We start from the raw sequence: 21758 nt of genomic DNA, 5'->3' as shown, positions 1-21758 counted from the left end.
TGTGCTAAGGGAAACAATGGGGGCCATTATAGAGATCATGATGTGTGGGGTGAGGGGAGGAGCACTATCACAAGTGTTCAGGGTTACTGATAATAGTGAACTCTCCCCAGATGCCCAGAGCTAATTTGCATATGCTGTTTTCTGTATTTCACTTTCAAAATTCTCCAAGATTGCGATTTACCATGATTTTGTTTTCCAGATGTTTCATGCTTACTTACTGATTTACTGAAAGTTTATATATGAGAGCTTGTATTTTAGGAATAGCTTCGCCTTATACAAATCATCATATGCAACAACAGTCAGACACTACACGTAACCTGTGTGACAGCTCATCAGTCCCTGGCTTAACCCATGGGAAATGTTTGCATAGTGTGACAATAGAGACTGCTGAGAAACAAAACAATGTGCTTATTAGACGTAGTCAAGGAGACATCCTTATTAAAGGTGCAAAGCTTGCAATTTGAGTTTCAGCAGGGCCATAGCCTGACATGTACTGTCATCAAAGTCAGAAACTGCCTTTGGAAAACTTCCCTTTGAGATGCCTGAGTTCTTAAAGAGGACCTGATGTATTAATGTGCATTATCTTCCAGTTGTGCAATTAAACTGTAAAAAGAAGCATCTTTCATTTTTGTAGCCTCTACGGAATAGAAAATAGAAATTGACCATTGGAGGGCTCCTGTTTCTTCTATTTTTGTAAACTTGTGCTGTGGGGTGACTTCCGATCTTAACTTCCTCAAACATGTGACAAACCAGTCTCCTCCCTCAGGTAAATTCTTTGTTTGATGAGAGAGCACCTCAAATCACAGTCCCCGACCTTGTCCTCATGCTGCTGGAGCTCTTGCTGTTGATCTGCGGTGAGTAGGACAACTCAGAACAGAGTATGGGATTCCATCACCTGGGGGCTCTGGCTCCCGAAGAGCTGGGGGGTTTCTCAGGAGTCATTTTCTGCCTGGCTCTGCTCAGGGATGCTTAGATCTCTACTTCCAAGTGAGGGCTCAGAGTCGGTCAGACAGTGCTGTCAATACGGGAAAGCCAGATTTTTAAGAAAAGAAAATTATCATTTTAGTTTTTATCTCATAGGATGTGTTCACTGTCTGTCTTTCTACTTTTAATTGAAGATTTTGTTTTTGGTATTTTCAATAACCACAAAGATAGTTGGTACAACAGATTGGTCTCTCGGGTCTTTGCCCTCCTTACTATCGACGTTATTTCCCTTTACCTTTGTACGACCTCCCACTACTACCATCAAACCCTAGAACATTACCAGCAACAGCATGGTTTCCAAAATCTTTTGTTTTCAGCATCTGCCCGCCACCACACACCCAATACGCTGTCTCTGCGGCTGGCGCCCCTCCCGCCCCGTGTCACTGTCCTCAGCTCCTCAGCATCACTCTCCCGCTGCCGGTTACTACACTCTCCGTGCCCACGGCCACGGTGATGGGTGATCGGCTTCCAGTCGAGTCCATCACGGGGTCCCTCGCACACGCCTTCACCTCTGTACCTGGGCGACGGCCCCTGATTAGCACACGTTTCTGCCTGCTCACGCCCGTGCCGAAGCAGCTGTGACTCTATACAAAAGGGGCACCCTGCTGACTTACCCCCTTCAGTGCAGAGCCCGCAGGCGTCAGCCATGCCAGGCACGTCCACACACTCTCCCAGTCTTGATGACCGCTATGTGGTGCCTTCTCTTTTCTTCTCAAACTTCCCCCTTCTCATTCTCAATTTATAACTTTGCTTAATATTTCTGAGGAAATAAGAGCAATCAGAAGAAAAATTTCTCATTGTACTGTGTATATATCAGTCCACCCACCTTTATACTTACGCACCTATCGTGAGTGTATTTTACTCATCTTATCAAAGACAGGACTCTCCACTTGTGCATTGAGTGCCAGATGCTCTCAAAAACTTTGCTCCATCATCAAAATGTTTCCCCATCTGGGTTATTCCCATAATATATTTTATCTTAAAATAACAGAAATGTGACCTGTTGTGCACCATTCCTCTGTCTCCCTTTATAAAGTTTTCTACAAGTTGCTATCTTTACTTCATATTAACCTATCCTTTCTTAAAATTTTATTTTTAATTTACATTACAGTAAGTTTTACTTTTGGACACACTGTCTATGATTTTTGACAAAGATTTAGTGTCATGTGACCTCCAGCACAATCAAAGTACTTCTGTACATTTCCATCACTTCAAACACTTTCACCCCTTCAAAAATTTCCTCATGTCCTCTCTTTATAGTGAAATACTCCCTCATTTCTAACTCTTGGAAACGGCTAAACGGTTCTAGTTCAGGTTCTTTCTTGTGCTTTCTTAACCCCACGTAAATAAATCTTCAGCTCCCAGCACACCATTAAAACCACTCTTGCTCCTGTCATCAACCGCCTGCATGTTGCCCCATCCAGGCTTCGTTTTCATTTCTCATTTTATTCAGCCTCTCGGGAGTATGTGACACAGTTATCAACCGGTCTTCTGGAAATACATTTTTGCTTAGATTCTGGGACACTACATTCTATGGTTTTCATTCTAACTCCGTACCTGCTGCTTTACTGATCTCAAAACGTCTGACTTCCTCCCTTCTGTTCATACTCACTTCCCCAAGTTACACACTTTGGTCACTTTATATGTCACTTTAAGCTTAAAATACTTAAAATCAACCTTAGTTCTCCAAATTTTATCTCACCTTTGAACACTGTTCATGTATTCAACTGCCCTTCGGCTGTCTAACAGGCACCTTAAACCCAACATATCCAAACAGACCCTTTGATCTGCCAAGTGTGGCACCACCACCACCACCAAGCGTAACCTATTTCTCCCCAGGATTTCTCCATTTTCATAAATGTCACCACCATTTTTCCAGTTGCCATTGCCCAAAATCTAGGAGTTATATTTACCTCCTCTCTTTCTTTGATACTTTATATCTGATCCATAAATAATTTGTATTTTCAAAATTTCTGCTGAAATCTGACCACTTCACAGACCAGCACCACTTCCCCTGAGCCATGATTGTCCTCAGTCTTTCAGATCAGGCTCCCACCGGCCTTCTCCCTGCTTCCCGTGTACGCCTGTACTTTATTCTTCTCACAGTGTAAGAGCGATTTGTCAAATGTCAATTAAGTCAGAACTGTCCTTCGCTCCCCATAATATCTAAAATAAAATCCCAAACTATTACCAAGTCCAGAAATCCCGCCCCGACTGGCGCCTGCTTACTTCTCATACCCCGATATCAACCACTGTCAGTCCACCCAATCAATTCCAGATGCACTTGCCTTTTTATTCCAGCATGGAAAAGAATATGCCTTTTTAATGTCCTTGCAGGAGCTGTTTCTCCTCCAGAAATGACCATTCCCCAATACTCAGTAGGCTTTTACTCTAATTTCATTTAGATTTCTACTCGCTTCACATCTATATAAATAGTCAAGACCATCGTAAGATGATCAGTAACTTATTTCTCTGATTTATTTTTCTTATGGCACTAACCACTCTCTGAAATCATGCCATATATTTATTTTTAATTGGCTCCCTTCTACTATAATGTAAAAATTTTGACAGCAAAGACTACTGTTCATTTTTACTCCTGTCACATAAGTGCCACTATGCCTAGCATACAGTATTTGTTGTATAGATGAGGAAAGAAAATATGACTTTTATGTTAGCCTTTATTAACTCTTTTCTTCTACCTTTTTTCCATAACCTAAAAAAGGAAGGCATCTCAGACTAAGCATGGGCTTAAACAGATGGTAATAATAATGTTAAATAAACACTCTAAGGCACTATTAGGCACGATTCTAAGCACATTGTGGATATCAACTTATTTAATTCTCACAAAACGCCACGAGGCAGGTCTGTTATTATCTCCATTTTACAGAAAAGGAAATGAAAGCATAGAGAGATGAAACATTTTTCTCTGGGTGACACAACTTGTAAGAGGAAGAGCCAGTGCTCAAATCTATGCCATCTGGCCGCAGAGCCTGCATTTTCCACAGAATTTACAGTGTTAGTAGTTATCGGGTCTTGAGCAAGAGCCTTCCCACCATCCTTTCCTGGCTGCCGTTGCCAGGAGTCAGCTGGTGTGGGGCCGGGTCACCCAGGCCCCTGAGGGGAGGGGCTGAAAATGAGGAGCTTCAAGGGGGCTGCTAGGTACTCACGAAACAAAGGCACCATCTTATCAGTATAAGTGAGAGAAGTTATTGGAAGTTGCTTTATAATCCTAAAAGGAACTCTGCGTTGTTTTCTGGGCAGGTGTTTTGTGGGTGATGTGGAATGTGAGAAAAGGAATGGAGGGAAAGAAGAAAGAGAAGAGGGAGAGAGGAGAGAGGAAGGGAAGGATGTGGGGGAGGGCAGGAGGGAAGGAAGGTCAGTTGTCGGGGAAGCTCTTTGGAAAATTAAACTTTGCATGTTTTGGTTTTGGTGTTCTGTACTGATTCTGCTGAATTTTCCCGCAGCTCAGCTCTGTGAACCAATTGGTGAGTTGCACTTCCCTTTCTTCTTCATGGTCTATGGGTATTTGGGGCCAACACCGAGGCCTGTGGATGGCTGACACCTGGTGACAGCTACTGAGGTATACAAATAACGGGGGCTGCTTGTGTTCACACTAGTTTCTGTACCTGACACTTGCCTGCTCAGTCAGGGGAGCAGGTGTTAGTCTGACTTCCTCAAAACCACAGTCTTTTTTTTTCTGGGAAGTCCCAGTTTAGGGAGGGATTTGGTGTTTGCATACAGAAATCATGTGTGTCAAAGGCTGATTTCAGAAGACTCTCTGCTCTCGTAGCCTCAGAGGCCCCAAGGCCCCAGTGTAGTCCTGAGCTGGGTGCTACTCCAGGAGTGATAAAGGAAATGTCAAAGTCACATATCCACGGAGAGCAACATTATAGCCAATCCTTGGGCCATATGCAAAATAAAACAGTGCTGCTGACTCCCCCTAGTTTTTAGCTTTGCTGCCACAGCAGTTACCCAGCGTGATTTCTCTCGTTGGCTCAGATTTATGCAAACTTACTTCCTTGTGCTGATCCTCATTTAAAGGCTTACCTTTACGGGATGAAGAGAGGAGGCAATTCCCCCCAGAAGAAATATTTCACTAAAGTGTGTTTAAATCTAATATGTGTCCGAACTCTTTTTTTTTGTACATAAAATACTAAACTCAGGGTTAAAAGAGGTTATCCTGTCACATCAAGAGCCCAGGCCACATGTGCAGCGAGGGGACGCTAGATTAGGAATTCCTATGATGAGAGATATTCAGGACAGCTCCTCCTCCTGGGCTCCTCACCCGATGCTTGTCCCGGTCTAACTCATGCCTGTGTTAATGCCACGATGTCCTGCTCTTGGCCCTGTTTTCCTCCATAAAGGCACCCATGTGCCTCACCCTAGCCTAAGCAGAAACACAGCCACATCCAGCATGATGAAAGAAACCTGCCACCAAGAATTTTCCACAGTCTCTGTGCCTGAGAAGTATTTGGAATAAGCTCTGAGCTGTAACATTGAGCTCCAAACCCTTGAAAACAGCTCTTTCTGATGTCTTACTCCATCCCCACCCAGGCTCATTCAGAAAAGTGGGCTACTGGTGCCCAGAGACCTTTTTCCACCTCTTCCCTCCCTTTTCCTACTCAGGCCCTAAAGCTGTGACGCTCCTCAGTCCTTGGGGACCACAATTTCCCACGGAGAGAAGCGCCTCTGACGTGCAGGGCGTTCCACAGGGCAACATTGTAGTGCAGCTCTGGAGCAGATTTTTTCAGAGTCCCAAGGTAACAGATTACAGATATTAAATCAGAATATTAAATGAAAAGGATTATTAAATCAGAAATAACCTCTCAGTGATCTAGAATAAGAATTCAACATTTTTATATGGTGAATTAAACACTCAGAAGCCTATGAACCATCAAAACCCCTGATAACACTGGCCCTTCAGGTATTTGTTTATTCAACCCTCAAAATTTCTGCTATTTGGGAAAATTTAAGAATTTTCCTAAGAAAAACCTCTTTCTCTCCTCACCATGAGGACATGAAGTGAAAGCAGAATACAACTGGAGCCATCTTTAATTCTTCCAGAAAAAAGCCCTGAAGGCAAAAAAATACATCCCCGAGGCTCAAGATACGGATTATACTTTCTTCTTATAAACACGGCTTCTGAAAGACTTTGTAAAGAAGTCTTCGGGCACAGGCCGTGTACGCGTGTGGACTGAGGGCATTTCCACGCAAGCACACGCCCGCTCCTTTCATCGGCAGTCACAAGGGCAAAAGAGAATCAGTAAGGAGGGAGCTGAGTTTCTCTCAGTCTTTCCCAGATCCTCCAGGTCTCATATTCTGTCTTTGAAAGAGATAATCTGAGATGTCAGGGCAAAGGAAACAAGAAAATAACCAAATAAGGCTTACAACATGGATGGAGGAAATATATCCCCTTTTCCTAAAACTTCAAGCTCCACCTTCTCCAGTGCCAGCTGCAGTGACAGTTGTCAATATCCCTGCACTGTCCCAGAAAAGGTGCTCTTAGTTCCTGGACAAAAACTTCGACAAGTAAGAACCAAATCAAAGGTAATGTTTGCCTTGTGGTAAGAGGTGAGGCAACACGGGGGCAGGGGGTCCTGGGGGTGAGCAGCTGGCAGAAGAAAGCCCATGGACCGCTTGTGGGTGGTGATGTGAGGGTGCTCTGTGTGTCCAGGGGGCTGGTTCTCGATCTGGTTTTAAATGCTGAGAATACAAAGTGGCTCTTACCAGGAACTCTGAACTCCATGGCCCTGGAATATGTGTTTCATTCTTCCCTCCAGCGCTGCTTTTGACAGCCAGCTCTTCTCAGCCCATAGAGGGGAACTCAGTGATCCTGACCTGTAAGATCGAACTCCCTCCACAGAAGTTAGGTGTCCAGCTCCAGTTCTACCTCTTCAAAGATGGCCATGCCCTGGGGCTGAGCCAGAGCAACTCCCTGGAGTTCCAGATCACTGCCGTGACGAGGGAAAATTCAGGGTCCTACTGGTGTGAAGCACGGAGAAACCGCCTTAAAGTCCTAAGGAGCAAGAATATCTGGATACATGTGCAGAGTGAGTAGTGCCAGTGGGGTCCTCTCCTGGGCTGGGACAGGGAGGGCAGGAACCTGGGCTTTGCTGACTTCTGTTCTGCTCCTGCAGAAATAGGAGCTGTACCCGAGCTTCTCTCTTTGTCAGAGTGCTTATGGGGTCTTCCCTTCTCCTTGCTGTTCCCATTCAAGCAAACAGAAAGATATTTAGAAAACCCTTATTGTGAGTTTTCACTCTGCTGGAGAGTGTCGAGGAAATATCTGTGTAATACATGGTCCCCGATTACAGGTAGCTGGTGCGCAATCAGCACTCTAAACAACTGTGGTGAAATATATGGTGTTGTTGTTTAGGGCCAGCAACTACAGAGAAGAGAGAGATATGACTGGGGTTGTCAGAGAAGGCTTTGTGGAATCAGCTATGAAGGAAGGGCTTTTGGAAGGATAGTGTGGGCTTGGTTTTTAAAGATACGAACGAGGGTGTTTCTGATTCTGAATTGGAAATGTTATTGCAAGTCAGGGTTGATGCTTCTGATATCCTTTCATTCTCAGATACCAGGCTTGCTCAAAACTCAACATTGGTGATGGTGAAACACACACACACACACACACACACACACACACACACACACCCCAACCTAGACAGCAGGCCCTGTTCTAGTACAGAGTTGGAAGCATCCTTAAAACCCAGGCAGTTTGATTTGCAACATGGGATATTAACCAATTTGCTTTTGTGCCATAAAAAACGAGCATTTGCTATATCAGGGTTCTGGAGGGTCCAGGGTTCTGGAGGGTCCAGTGTCTTAGAGAGGGAGCTGATCTTGCACCCCCTACTATAACATTACGGTGCCTTTCTTACCCTACCACCAACCTAAACAATGCCAATTTCATATCAGCAGAAATATTGCCCCCTGCCACAATTAAACTATATAGGTTATTGACTTTATCCAAGGCCTTACCCCCGCTCCCCCAGGACAGTCACACCTACTCCTGTCCCTGAAACTCTCCCTATTTGGGGCTCTCATGTGTCATTTTGTGTTTTTGCAGGAATCCCTGTCTATAATGTGACCTTGGAGACACAGCCTCCAGGGGGACATGTGATGGAGGGAGAGAAGCTGGTCCTTGTCTGCTTGGTCACTGGGGGAACGGGAAACATCACCTTCTTCTGGTACAAAGGGGCCTTGGGTTTAAACCTAGAAGTGAAGACCCAGCATTCACTGAGAGCAAAGTTTGAGATTCCTATGGTGAGAGAAAGTGATGCTGAGAAATATTACTGTGCAGCTGACAATGGCTACGGCCCCAGTCTCAGTGGGCTAGTGAGCGTCACTGTCAGAAGTAAGTTCCACTGCCCTTCAGCTCAGTCAGCAGGTCACAGATTGGGCTCCATGGTTCCTTGGGGCATCCTGGGGAAGGTCAATGGGGCTGAGACCTCGTGGGAAGAGATCATGAGTCTGTTGCATTATCAGACACCCTCTTAGACGTTCCACTATCTTTGTCAGTTCCAGTGTCTCGCCCTGTCCTCACCCTCAAGGCTCCTGGGGCCCAGAATGTGGTGGGGGATGTGGTGGAGCTTCACTGTGAGGCCTGGAGAGGTTCCCCTCCAATCCTGTACCGGCTTTATCATGAGGATGTCACTCTGGGGAACAGCTCAGCCCCCTTCGGAGGAGGAGCATCCTTCAACCTCTCTTTGACCAAAGAACATTTTGGAAACTATTCCTGTGAAGCCAGCAATGGCCCGGGGGCCCAGCGCAGCGAAGTGCTGCTACTCAACATCACAGGTATGGCTCAGGCCGTGGAACAGTCCTGGTCGGTGTCTCTTTCTCAGCAGCCTGGGAGAGTTTCACTGACCACAGTGCTTTTGCTGCTGTGTTACCAAAGATGGGGTTTCAGCGGGTGGTGCTGTCCTGGGAGATGTATCTGAGGGGTATGGGAGGACATAATGACTGGGCGCATCTCTTTCTTTCATCATTGTGAAAAGCTGCAAGTCTCTAGATAAATAAGCCTTACTATCCCCTGCCCCTGCGGAGAAGACCTTGGCCTCAGGGCACACTCGAGACGTCTGCTCTCCCAATTGAAGCCCTTCTCCTTGGCAGCTCATGCCCAGGTTTCTCTCCTCAGTGCCTACAGAGGACAGAAAGGAACTTCTTTCAGGAACCTTTGAGGTGCTGCTTGGCAGCCTTAGTCTCACCATTGTGGTCCTTATATTTTGCTGTTGGCGCAAGAGAAACACAGGTTAGTATTTATAGAGGTTGGCATGTTGTTACTGTGACCTTTGTTTTCACTGAAATAGGCTACATTTGAGACACGGATACGATAAAGAATGAATATACACTGTGAGTCAGCTGCCTGCAGACCTGCTTACAATGGCCAGTTTGGAATGACACCCATGAAAGTGGTGCAATGCCGTTAGTAAAGTTCTCTGTCCCCTTTATTACTAGTCGAAATCCAGCTGATATCTAGCGCTTCTGTGATTTAATTGTTATACAAAGATGTAACTCTATTTAGATAACTAATCAGCTACTGGATGAGAAATACAGTGAGCAGTTCCGGCTGTACTGACCATCTCCCAGCTAAAGCCAATGCATCAATTCTTATGCAGCTTAGATTAAAATCACACTCCCCCCACCCCGAAATGCTTGTCCACACACCCACACATTCTACTCATTGCTGGATCTCTTCCACTTTTTAGCTTAAATGTCATTTTTTCCCAAGAGGTTTCACCTGGCCACACAGCCTACAGTTCTCTTCTATTATTATTCATCAGAACAGCCTTATTTAGTTTCACACTTTATCACCATTGGTAATTAAATATTTATTTGTATGTTTAATCTTGGTGTCTTGCTCTCCATTGATTGAACTGGAGATGGGGCAAGAGAAGACAAATCGAGATTCTCATTTAAATTACAAGCCTCTTCTGCACCTTTGGGTGCCTCACCTCTACGACGTGGTTGTGGCAGTGCCTGCTCCTGCGGGATCCTGTCATGATAAAATTAGGTGATGTGGCTGTCAGATCAGAAGCAGAAAGTACAATAGGTGTGAAGGTTTGAGCTCAAGTCTTAGCTTTGGTATTTACTGCCATTGGGAAGCTTAATTAATTCTTCTAGACCTGAGTCTCTTCGTCTGCAAAATGAAGGGTCCGCTTGAATGACTGCAGGATGTCCTTCGGGCATACAGTGGCATCTTGTGACAGGCATACTGGCACGGAAAACAGTCCCCGCTAGAGCGCTACATGAAAAAACTGATGAAAAGAGGCCTCCATTGATGTGTATGCTCATGTGTTTGACTTTCAGGAGGACGTCCAGCCAGGGATCCACCCAGGTGAGGCCTCTGCTTTCCCCATCTGTGCTGACTGTAGAAAAATACCTTTTATAAAGATTAAATTGTCCTCTCTCAAGAGCTTTTTCACATTTTTATTATATCCCAAACTCCCACTACACAGTTCTCTCGCTGATAACTTTGAATATTCATTTGCTATTCTTCTTCTTTTATATATTAACAAATTAATTTAAATCCTTTCATCATTCTTCCTAACGTGCCTCTTTCACTAAATCTCTAGAATAAGAAAGTTACATTATTTTGACCCATCTTATGCATTCATTCAATAAATTAACCGGTATCTGAGGGTCTGTAAGTCATTCTATTGAGTGCTGAAGGCCTGAAACTATAAAAGTTTTGAGTCCTGAAGCATTGTAGAATAGTTAATATAAATACACATTTCTGTAACACAGGCCAGAGAGTAATAAACATGCTAAAATTTTTCATGATAAAGTTCTTTAGGAGTTTAGAAGAGGAAAAGATTTTTGAATGCTTTCATCTAGGGATATCAATATTTAATTGATATATTTTTATAGTGTGTTATTGTTTATGCCAACAATAAAAAAGAGTCACCTTCCCCCAAATCAGAGTAGCACTCTTTCCGTGGTACATGCAAACGCCAAGACAATCACCTTATTTTCTTTGCTCCAGACACTTGTTCTGCCTCGCAACACTTTTTCCAGCTGGAGTGAGTCACTATTTCTTCATTCTGTATTTACTGAGCACCTGTGATGTGAGTGGTGCTATTCCGGGTGTGGGCAGCACCGCGGTGAGCCAGTCAGATAAGGACCTGGCGCTGGGGGAATTTGTACCCTAGCGATGCTCTGCAGCGCCTCTCTCAGCCCCCGCACTGGGCTGGGGCCTCTGCCATACAGCGTGACTTCCCCAGAAATTGCTGTTCCACTTCGGACTCTTTCTAACAGGCTTCTCTCCCTCAGTGTCTAACCCATTACCCGGACGGCGATGTCCGGGCGCTGCGCAGATGGATAGCTTGTGTCTCTGTGTTTGCAGGAGCCCGCCCAGCCCTGTGCCCCGAGAAACCACATACCTGAACGCAACAGCCCCGGGGCAGCCGCAGCCCATATATGAAAACGGTGAGGTCCCCAAGCCACCTGCCCTGGGCCAAAGCAGGCAAAGCGAGCTGGGGAGGCAACGGGGCAACGCCTGCTGGTGGCACCCGACCCTGCTGTGCTCCCGCCAACCCTGCAAAGAGATGAGCTGTCTGTCTGTCTTCGTGGCTCTGTGGGCGGGATGCATGGAGCCACTTAAATGGCAGGAAGGAGGGACTGTGTCGCGATGCCTCTTTTGCTTCTCTTTCAGTGAATGTTGTGAGTGGAAATGAGGTTTATTCTTTGGTGTACTATATGCAACAGGAACGGCAAGCGGCAGCAGGTAAGTGCATTTTTCTCTGTCTTTTGTCTTCCCTGGAACCAAGACATGGTTGAGTGCGGCAGTGTCCCTTCGTGACGTTGCTTCTGCCGTGAAGCCGGCTGTGAGCGCTGTGCCTGTCTGAGCGCTGGCTTTGGCCTGGAGCCTGCCTGGGGAGCCCGGTGCCGAGGCTACCCTGGCCTCCCGGTGCAGCGTGTGTCTCACTCGCGGCAGGTGGAAGCGCTGGGGGTGGCTTCTGCCTGTTCTCTTTGACTAGCCCTATGGACTCCCTAGGACGCCCCGACACAGCTGCCTAGTTGCCACTGTCGTCCCATCTAGCACATGGTGGGCCCAGAACTGCCGAGAGGTGTAAATGCCAGGAGGGGCCTCCCTATCCGGCCACCCCAGGCGGCTCTGTTTTCTCTGCATAATCAGGGAAGTGTATTTGTGAAAGGCAGAAAGTGAGACAAAAATATTAATAGAAATGAACCCATGGGCAACAGACGAGAGGAAGAAGCCTTTATGAAAATTTATTTAGTGGAAGACTTTAAGTGTAAGTAGAATCTCACAGCATGTACCCTTTTCTCCACAGGGGAGTCCCTGACGACACAGGCCGAGAGCAACGTGAGTTGGAATCCCTATTGTCCTTCCTCCTGCTCTTTCTTCTCGGGCCTGGTTCTTGTACTTTTAAAATTATGGCCACTAAGGAAAAACAAAAGTTCCCGTGCTCCATCTCCTCATTTGTCTCCCCACACAGTGGGGATACAAACACTTAGCTATAACAACAAAGTGTCGCTGTATAAGGAAATTCGCGAGGCTTGTGCATACATACATTAGCCATGGACATATGGACGATTTGGGACTAAACTGTAGTGTATACCCAGTCTAAAAATTATACTTAAAAATCTTTACACTGAAATAATGTTGAGCCATACACACATAAGGTTAACCAAACAACACAGAAATAGAAATTAATAAGCTAAACAGTGATGTTTGTAATTAAAAATAAGTAATTTCTAAACTTTGAACAATACATGACATTACTGATGATACAAAAATGCTTTCATAAAATGCAGAAATCTCAAGTCCTCATGTGAGCAACAGCAGGTGCTTTGCAATTTTGTTAAGTGTGGTGCGACAGTCAAATGTCTCAGGACAAAATTCAAGTCCTTGGTAAAATCCAGTGACATGCTAAATACTAGTATTCTTTTTTTTTTTTTAATTCTCACCCCAGGATATTTTTTTCATTGTTTTTTAGAGAGAGTGGGGGGGAGGGTGGAGAGAGAAAGAGAGAGAGAGAGAGAGAGAGAGACATCAATATGAGAGAGACATCGCTTGGTTGCCTCCTGCCCTGACTGGGGCCAGGGATTAAGCCTGCAACTGAGGTTTGGGCCCTTGGCTGGAATCGAACCCAGGACCCTTCAGTCTACTACCTGACGCTCTAACCACTGAGCCAAACTGGCTAGGGCAAAATGCTAACATTCTTTAAAAAAATGACAGCCCATGGAACTGCCTAACAATGGCCCATAAGAACGAGAGAAGGCCTTGTATGTTTGGGTCAGTTTGCAGGCCAGCAGCAGCCCCTCTGTTAGCCCACCGGTGAAGTGCATACATACCACCCACACAGCCATGAAGACAGGGTCAGGTCTGAAACGCAGACCCTTTGGAAATGATGCCCTAGGGCCACAATCTTCCAATAACCTCCAGTTCATGTGCTGCACGGCGAGCCATGATGGGAAGCGTTCGTGCTGACTGGAAAGGGAAACGGTGGGAAGCGTGTTCTACTTGTCCTCCCCGCTCCACCCTATCCTTGTGCTTTTGCTTCTAGGCCTTCTCAGACATCTATTCTGGAGTGAAAAAAGCAAGAGTTACAGACTCGGACTATGAAGATGCTATCTGAAGTAATGGAAGATTCTGCTTTTATAAACCATCAGTGACCCCACGCCTCAGAACCAGTAGGTTCTTCAGAGATCCTGGGGGTCAGCTTTCCAGATACTCATCCAGGTGCTTTCCTCCCTGAGACTGTTCTACAGCTACTATGAAGCAGAGTTGGCTCGGCCCCAAAGAGACCGCCCGAGAGAACCAACATGATTGCAGGAGCAGGAAGGACTTTGTACCAGAACCTGATTCCCGCTGGTTCTTTTAAGCACAGGTCAAATTGTGCTCTAACTTCTTTTTCTAAGAGGAAACAGAACAGGATAAAAAAATACTTAGGACTCTGGGGTAGTGGGACAGTGACGTTCAGAGTGCACAAAACCGGTTTAGTGATTCTGCGGGACTGCTCCACGCAGAGAGCTGTGTCTATCATTTTGTTCAAGTGCTTTTTCTGCTCAGACGGTACTGAACTCCAGCCCTGCCACTTAATTAATCATCCTGTTTCTCCATAAAATATGTGACTCATAACATTTGAAGTCACTGTTATCCAATTAGAATTAAAACAATGTTACATAAGACATTACTGCAGTTATACTCAATTTTAGCATATTTTTATGCACAGGCCAATCTGGATTTATAATGAGATATAATTGTGTCACCACATCCAATATTCTGCATTTGTTGCAGCCCCTAGAAGCTTTATGAATATAATTTTTTAATTCAGAAACGTTTTGAACACATGTGATAATATGGTTTGGAGTTTGTATTTTAATTTCAAATCAACCATTTGCTAATGCATAAATTAAAACAGTTTGAAGCATAAAAGGTAAAATATTGAAGTCTTCCCTATGATTTAACACAAGTGGTGCCCATTGTTAAAAACTAAGCATTGTTAAAATCACAGCTCTGCAGGGATTTTTTCAATTTTTGTATAAACACTTATACATATTTGTAAATATAGAAATATTTAGAAATATGCCTATTTAACAAAGTATCATGAAATATTTTTTAAAGTTGAAAATGCTACCATTTATTCCTTTAGACAAATATGTCAATGTACAAATATGATCAATATAAAAAATAAAATTATATGATAAACTCAGAAACAGCCTCTGATTCTGAATCTGTCAGTGTTCTTACAAGATGTCATCTTACCTATCTCTCTGAAATTAAGGGAAACTGCCTTATTTTCTTCTTTGTTGTTCAGTGATGTTTTAACCAGTTTCACATACTTGTCGTTTTTTTATTTTCTGCAATCTTTTTTGATATATATATTTATTGCCATTTTATTGTTCATATTTTTCATCTTTCTTCTTCTTTTTAAAAATTTATCTTTATTGCTGAAAGTACTACCGATGTCCTCTTTTTTCTCCATTGACCCCTTCTACCCTACACCCACCACCCCACCCCAGGCATTCACCACACTATTGTCTGTGTCCCTGGGTCATGCAAACATGCATATAAGTTCTTTGGTTAGTCTCTTCCCACCCACGCACCCACCCACATCTTTCTTCTGAGATTCTTCAGTCTGTTCCATTCTTCTATGTCTCTGGATCTATTTTGTTCATCAGTTTATTTTGTTCATTAGATTCCACATATGAATGAGGTCATGTGATACTTGTCTTTCTCTGGCTTATTTCACTTAGCATAATTCTCTCCAGGTCCCTCCATGCTGTCTCCAAGGGTAAGAGATACTTATTTTTCACAGCTGCATAGTATTCCACGGTGTAAATGTCCCACAGCTTTTTTATCCACTCATCTACTGATGGGCACTTGGGCTGTTTCCAAATCTTAGCTATTGTAAATAGTGCTACTATGAACATAGGGGTGCATATATCCTTTCTGATAGGCCTTTTGGGTTTCTTAGGATATATTCCTAGAAGTGGGATCACTAGGTCAAATGGTAGCTCCATTTTTAATTTTTTGAGGAACCTCCATACTGTTTTCCATAGTGTCTGCACCAGTCTGCATTCCCACCAGCAGTGTACCAGGGCTCCCCTTTCCCCACACCCTCGCCAGCACAAGTTGTTTCTTGATTTGTTGATGGAGCCATTCTGACCAGTGTGAAGTGACACCTCATTGTTGTTTTAATTTGTCTCTCTCTGATGACTAGTGACCTTGAGCTTTTTCTCATATGTCTCTTGCCCATCTGTATGTCTTCTTTGAATAAGTGTCTGTTTAGGTCTTTTGCCCATTTTTTTTTTTTTTTTTTAATATATCTTTATTGATTTTAGAGAGAGGAAATGAGAGGGAGAGAGAGAAATAGAAACATCAATGATGAGAGAGTCATTGATCGGCTGCAGCCCGCAACCCGGGCATGTGCCCTGACTGGGAATTGAACCCTGATCGCCTGGATCCTAGGTTGATGCTCAACCGCTGAGCCACACCCTGCTGGGCTTTTTGCCCATTTTTTAATTGGATTTTTTGCTTTCCTTTTGTTCAGTTTTATGAATTCCTAATATATTTTGATTGGCAAATATGTTCTCCCATACAGTGGGCTCTCTTTCCATATTGTTGGGAGCTCGTTTGTAGATAACTAATTGCCTTTTTTGCTACCTTTAAGATACTCTCTTTGTATTTAAACTTTGTCATTGTAATTATGATGTGCTTTGGTGTGAGCTTCTTTGGGTTTATATTGTTTGGTACTCTCTGTGCTTCCCGAACTTTTGTGACTTTTTCTTTTTCTAGGTCAGTATTCCTTCAAACAGGTTGTCTAGCCATTGCTCACTTTCTTCTCCTTCTGTGACTTATATGACGTGGATATTGTTAAATTTTATGTTCTTCCTACACTCCCTTAAACTATCCTCCTCCTTTTTATTATTTATTTTTATTTATTTAATATTTATTTATTTCTTCTATATTTTATTTTATTTTTTTCCATCACCATTTATCCCCTCTATACCCTCATTCATATCCAACCCCCCGTCCCCTGCAATCACCATACTGTTTTATGTGTCCATCAGTTTTTTCTCTCTCTTTTTTTCTTTTATGCTCAATCCTTCTACTTCAGAAAGGTATAAATTTATGTGAGTCTCAATGAGCAACCATATTGTGATATTGCAATGCATTTATTGTGAAATTAACATTCATACCAGTTTAAAGATTTTTCTAGACAGATGGAATATAAAAATAAATAGTTTTGAAAGTGATGTAGCTAACTCTGCTTCAGAGTGTTCATGTATATACGATAAAACTGAAGAAAATGAAAATGAACTTTAATTTTTAAAAAATATCAGTAAAACAAAATAATCATTATCAATCAAAATTGTAGTCCCTGAATAAAAGTTGGTCCCAAAGTTTATCTCAAAGTTATCAAATAATAAATATACTTAATTGAAAATGAGAGCCAGAGGAAATTATTTGGAGTTGTTACACAAAATTATTTCTCAGTAGTCCTTGGGTTGTGCATATATGCATATAAATTCTTTGGTTAATCTCTCCCCCTCCACTCACCCTCCCTCCTCCATCCCTCTGACATTTCTCAGTATGATCTATGCTTCTATGTCATTGAATCTATTCTGTTCATCAGTTTATTAAGTTCGTTAGATTCCACATATAAGTTAGGTCATGTGATGTTTGTCTTTCTCTGCCTTATTGAAATGGCTTATTTCATTTAGCATAATATTCTCCAGGTCCATTCATACTGTCCCAAAGGGTACGAGCTCCTTTGTCTTTAGAGCTGCATAGTATTCCATGGTGTGAATGTCCCACAGCTTTTTTATCTACTCATCTACTGATGGGCACTTAGGCTGTTTCCAGATCTTAGCTATTGTAAATTGTGCTGCTGTGAACATAGGGGTGCATATATTCTTTCTGATTAGTGTTTCAGGATTCTTAGGATATATTCCTAGAAGTGAGATCACTGGGTCAAAAGGTAGCTCCATTTTTAATTTTTTGAGGAACTTCCATACTGTTTTCTATTGTGGCTGCACCAGTCTGCATCCCCACCAGCAGTGTACCAGGTTCCCCTTTCTCCACACCCTCGCCAGCACGTGTCATTTGTTGACTTGTTGATGGAGCCATTCTGACAGGTGTGAAGTGATACCTCATTGTGGTTTTAATTTGCGTCTCTCTGATGATTAGCGACCTTGAGCATTTTCTCATATGTCTCTTGGACATCTGTATGTCCTCTTTGGAGAAATGTCTATTCAAGTCCTTTGCCCATTTCTTAATTGGGTTGTTTGTCTTCCTCTTGCTGAGTAGTATGAATTCTTTGTACACTTTGGAAATTAGCCCCTTATCAGATACATCCTGGCAAATATGTTTTCCCAAACTGTGGTGTTCCTTTGTATTTTGAGGCTGTTTTCTTTTGCTGTGCAAAAGCTTTAGCTTGATGTAGTCCCATATGTTTATTTTTTCTTTTGTTTCTCTTGCCCTAGGAGATGTATCCATGAAAATTCTACTATGTGGGATGTTTATGACTTTACTGCCTATGTTTTCTTCCAGGGTTTTTATAGTTTTGTGACTTATATTTAAGTCTTTTATCCCTGACTGGGAATCAAACCTCAATCTCCTGGATCCTAGGTCAATGCTCAAGTGCTGAGCCATACCTACTGGGCTCTCTTGTTATTTATTTTGAGGCTGTTTCTTTGTCTCCCTATTTTGGCAGGCTCTTTGTGCTTGTTTCTGTTTATTAAGTAGATCTTCTAGGACTCCCAGCCCCGATGGGTTAGCTTCTGTAGTGGGTATCTTGTGGGACCTGGTGGTGTAGACTCCTTGATCTTCTGAGCTGGGTGCTCTAGGAAGGTCCCTTCTATGTGTTATGTGGGCTCTACTATTGTGATTGGTTCTTGATTACTGTTGTACCATTTTTGGGTGGTCTTGGCCCTCGCGCTGGCTGACTATAAGTCTCTACCCCTAGTACATCATGGCAACTATTATCCAGGTGCTGGGAAAACAAAATAAGTCCAAACCAACCAACCAGAAACCCTTCCCCACACACACTAAAAACTAATAAGAACAAAAAACACCACCACCACCAACAAAAAGAGAATAGGAAAGAGAGAAGAGAAGGAAAGAAGAATACTATCATGTGAGACCAACAGAATTAGAACAGAAAGAAGTGAAAGAGGAGAACGTGAAAGAAAAGAAGATGGAGAAAAGAAAAAATAAGAATTCATGAGAAGAAAAAAATACATGAAATAATAATAGTAATCTTAAAAGGTAATAATAATAAATAAAATAATATATGCGATAAGGGAAAAATGAAAAATACATAAATAAATAAGTAAAAATTAAAACAGCAAAGAGAAAGAAAAAAGAGAGATAAATAAGGGATATAAGAGGAAAAAGAAGAAAAAAATGAAATATAAAAAATAAAGAAAAAAGATACGTACAAAGTAATAATAAAGAATTAGAAAGAAAAAGAAAAAGAAAAAAAAGCTGAGTTTGCCTCCGCAGATTTCGGCACCTACTGTGTTCACCCCTTGGGTCTGCTGTTGTGGTGCCTGCTGGATTTTGCTCTGATGCTGCCCATGACTGGCCCCTTGGTGTGCTGTTCACAGGCCTCCTGGTAGGTTCTCTGGTGGAATCGACGTCAGTTGCTGTCCCTGCCTGCATTTTTTGGCCACCAGTCTGATGCTGGGCAGGGCACAGCCCCAAACAGCCCAGTGGGCATAGCTTCTGAAGCCCAGAGACTGGGTCTGCCTCAGGCATGCCTCTTGAATGTCCCTGCTTCTAGTTGCGTTTCCTTCCCCCATGGATCTACACTCTGGGGGGGTATCCAGGACCTGGCCTGGGGGGTTTAATAAGACTCACTTTGCTGGTGGTGCTTGTAATCTGTAGGAGTGGGGTGGGAAATTCCTCTCCTTCCCAGGGCTGGGGAGGAAACATTTTGTCTTGTTTGAGTTGACCTTTGATTTCACATGGGCCTAGATTGGCATGATAAAATGCTACATTAGGGATTTTCCCATACAAATGGTTGGGATTTTTTAAAAACTAGAGAGGGTGGTTTCCCAAGCAGCTGCAACTTGCTGACATGTCTCCATTTTCTCTCCCTGGTAGCAGAAGTTGGTCATAAATATCAGTTTACATTTTTAAACTTTGCTTTGGTATCTCTACTATTGAGGGGTGGCTCAGGACTTCAACACCCAATATTCCAAAATGGCCTCACCTTTCTGGGAAACATCTACATAATAGCTGGTTCTGAAACTTGTGTTTGTATCTGTTACCTTACCTTGTTATCCTCAGTTCTGGAGAGAGAGAGAAATTCTTAGTGCAAGGGGCATATAAATGTTGAGAATTTAGAATAGTGCTATCGATGTGACTCTGTTACAGTCACTGACTGCATCATGGCTCTCCCATATTTACTTTAGGCTAAAGATTAGACTTAGAATACAGCTAAGAGAAGATGTTGATCATGGCCAAATGTACTATGAATCTCCAGCTAATTTTTCACAGGCTTGGTAGTCATTGTGACCCCACTTCAAAAGGGAAAAAAAGGGAATATTTTGAAAATCTATGTCAGCATCAGTTACTTGGGTTGCATAGAGAATAGGAAACTATTGTAGGGAATGTACCAGTGGAAACTGGACAAATCCCAGAGAAAGTCTGCCACCTGAAGTATTGCTAGAGATATTGGGAAAGATTACGTTTCCTCTCAAAGTTCTCAAGAGTATGAGAGGAGTTTTATTTCAAATTTAATTAAAGCTGTTTTCTGAAGCTCACAATTCCTCTGCTCCAGTAGGCATAATAGACCTTTAAAACAAGGCCTGCTGTTGAGGGAAGTTAGTTATCACCTTTGTGGCTCTTCCATTCTCCTGGCACGATCCTCCATACTGGGCACATGGAGAAAAAACAGGTGGATGTTCACAAAATTTCTCAGAGGGTTGCAAGATTTTAAAGTTTGAGAAGTCCTGCCCATGCTATCTCAGAATCTTTATCCCCTAGTATACATGCAGTTTCACAAGTTCCCTTTCTCTTTGTTCTTCTAAACCACTAGGTATTGTTCTATATGATACAAAGTTATTAGATGTCTATGTCAGTTGCCATTGTCTGTCTAGCCTCTCATTGCCTGAAAGGCTACAGAGAAGAGCTTTCCTATTTTTCAGGTCATGCTTTCTCTAAAAGCATATCAGTTCCTATCACTGACATCTCCTATTCTTTTTGTTTTCGGTGAGGTTTTGCCCACCCAAGCTGGAAAGCCCCAAACTGAGAGAGATGGGACTTCTATAGAGAAAAGGATGCATGTGGAGCTGGAGAATGTTGGAAGAATCCATTTTTTTGCAGGTTAATAGATGCTCCAAACTCTCTTTTCACCAGATGTATGCCCTCTCCATAAAAGATAAAGGATGCTCTGGAGAATAGGAACTATGGCATCTCTGACATCTTCTAGGTTCTATTTTCTTTTGCTTGGATAATAAACTGGCAAAATACACCAGGCGTCTTCTCATGGCTTAAAATTCTAATGTAATTAACAAAGAGAAGAATCAATTTTTATCATCTACTAAAAAAGTTATATTCCTCAAAAATCTGATGTTTAAAAAAATATTTTTTATCTCTAAGATTGGGAATAAGACAAAAATGCCTGATCTCACAGCTGTTATTCAACATAGTACTGGGAATCTTAGCCATAGCAATTAAGCAAGAAAAAAAAATAATAAGAGGAATCCAAATTGGGAATAAAAAAGGAAAATTGTTACTTATTTCAGATGACATGATTCTATACATAAAAAACTTTAAAGACTCCATCTAAAGATTATTAAAAAAATAATAGTACAGTAATATTATAGGATACAAAAGCAATGTGCAAGACTCTATCATATTTTTATATACTAACAATAAAATATCAGAAAAAGAAATTTAAAAATTCAATTTACAATTGAAAAAAAAAAGAGAACAAATGCTTAGAAAACTTAACAAAGAAAGTGAAGTACCTATACTCTGAAAACTATAAGACACTGTTGAAAGAAATTTAAGTAGGCACAAAGAAATGGAAAGATATGGATTGGATTGAATCAACATAGTTAAATAAGCATATAACTTAAAGCAATATACAGATGTAATGCAATCTTCATCAAAATCCCAAAGGCATTTTTAAAAGAAATAGAACAAAAAAATGATCAGATTTATATAGAACCACAAAAGACCCTGAATGGCCAAAGTAAACCTCAGAAAACAACAACAAAGCCAAAGGCATCACATTCTCTGACTTCAAAATATACTACAAAGCTGCAATAATCAAAGCAGAATGGCA

The 21758-nt window shown here is 42.4% G+C and overlaps 1 protein-coding gene across 1 annotated transcript; it reads left to right on the top strand.

The window, feature by feature from the left end:
- Nucleotides 1–823: 823 nt before the first annotated feature.
- Nucleotides 824–13721, top strand: FCRL1 (Fc receptor like 1). The gene is made up of 11 exons (XM_087828211.1): nt 824–854; nt 4449–4469; nt 6765–7034; nt 8054–8341; nt 8506–8784; nt 9125–9238; nt 10297–10324; nt 11333–11415; nt 11642–11713; nt 12282–12313; nt 13518–13721. The coding sequence occupies exons 1-11, from the start codon at nt 824–826 to the stop codon at nt 13587–13589; spliced, it is 1290 nt and encodes a 429-aa protein (XP_087684337.1). The 3' UTR covers nt 13590–13721.
- Nucleotides 13722–21758: the final 8037 nt, after the last annotated feature.

This window comes from Miniopterus natalensis, chromosome 19 (assembly GCF_054644295.1).
Source record: "Miniopterus natalensis isolate mMinNat1 chromosome 19, mMinNat1.hap1, whole genome shotgun sequence".
Lineage (NCBI taxonomy): Eukaryota > Metazoa > Chordata > Mammalia > Chiroptera > Miniopteridae > Miniopterus > Miniopterus natalensis.
The sequence above is the reverse complement of the archived record's forward strand: the minus strand, read 5'-3'. Positions and strand labels throughout refer to the sequence as shown.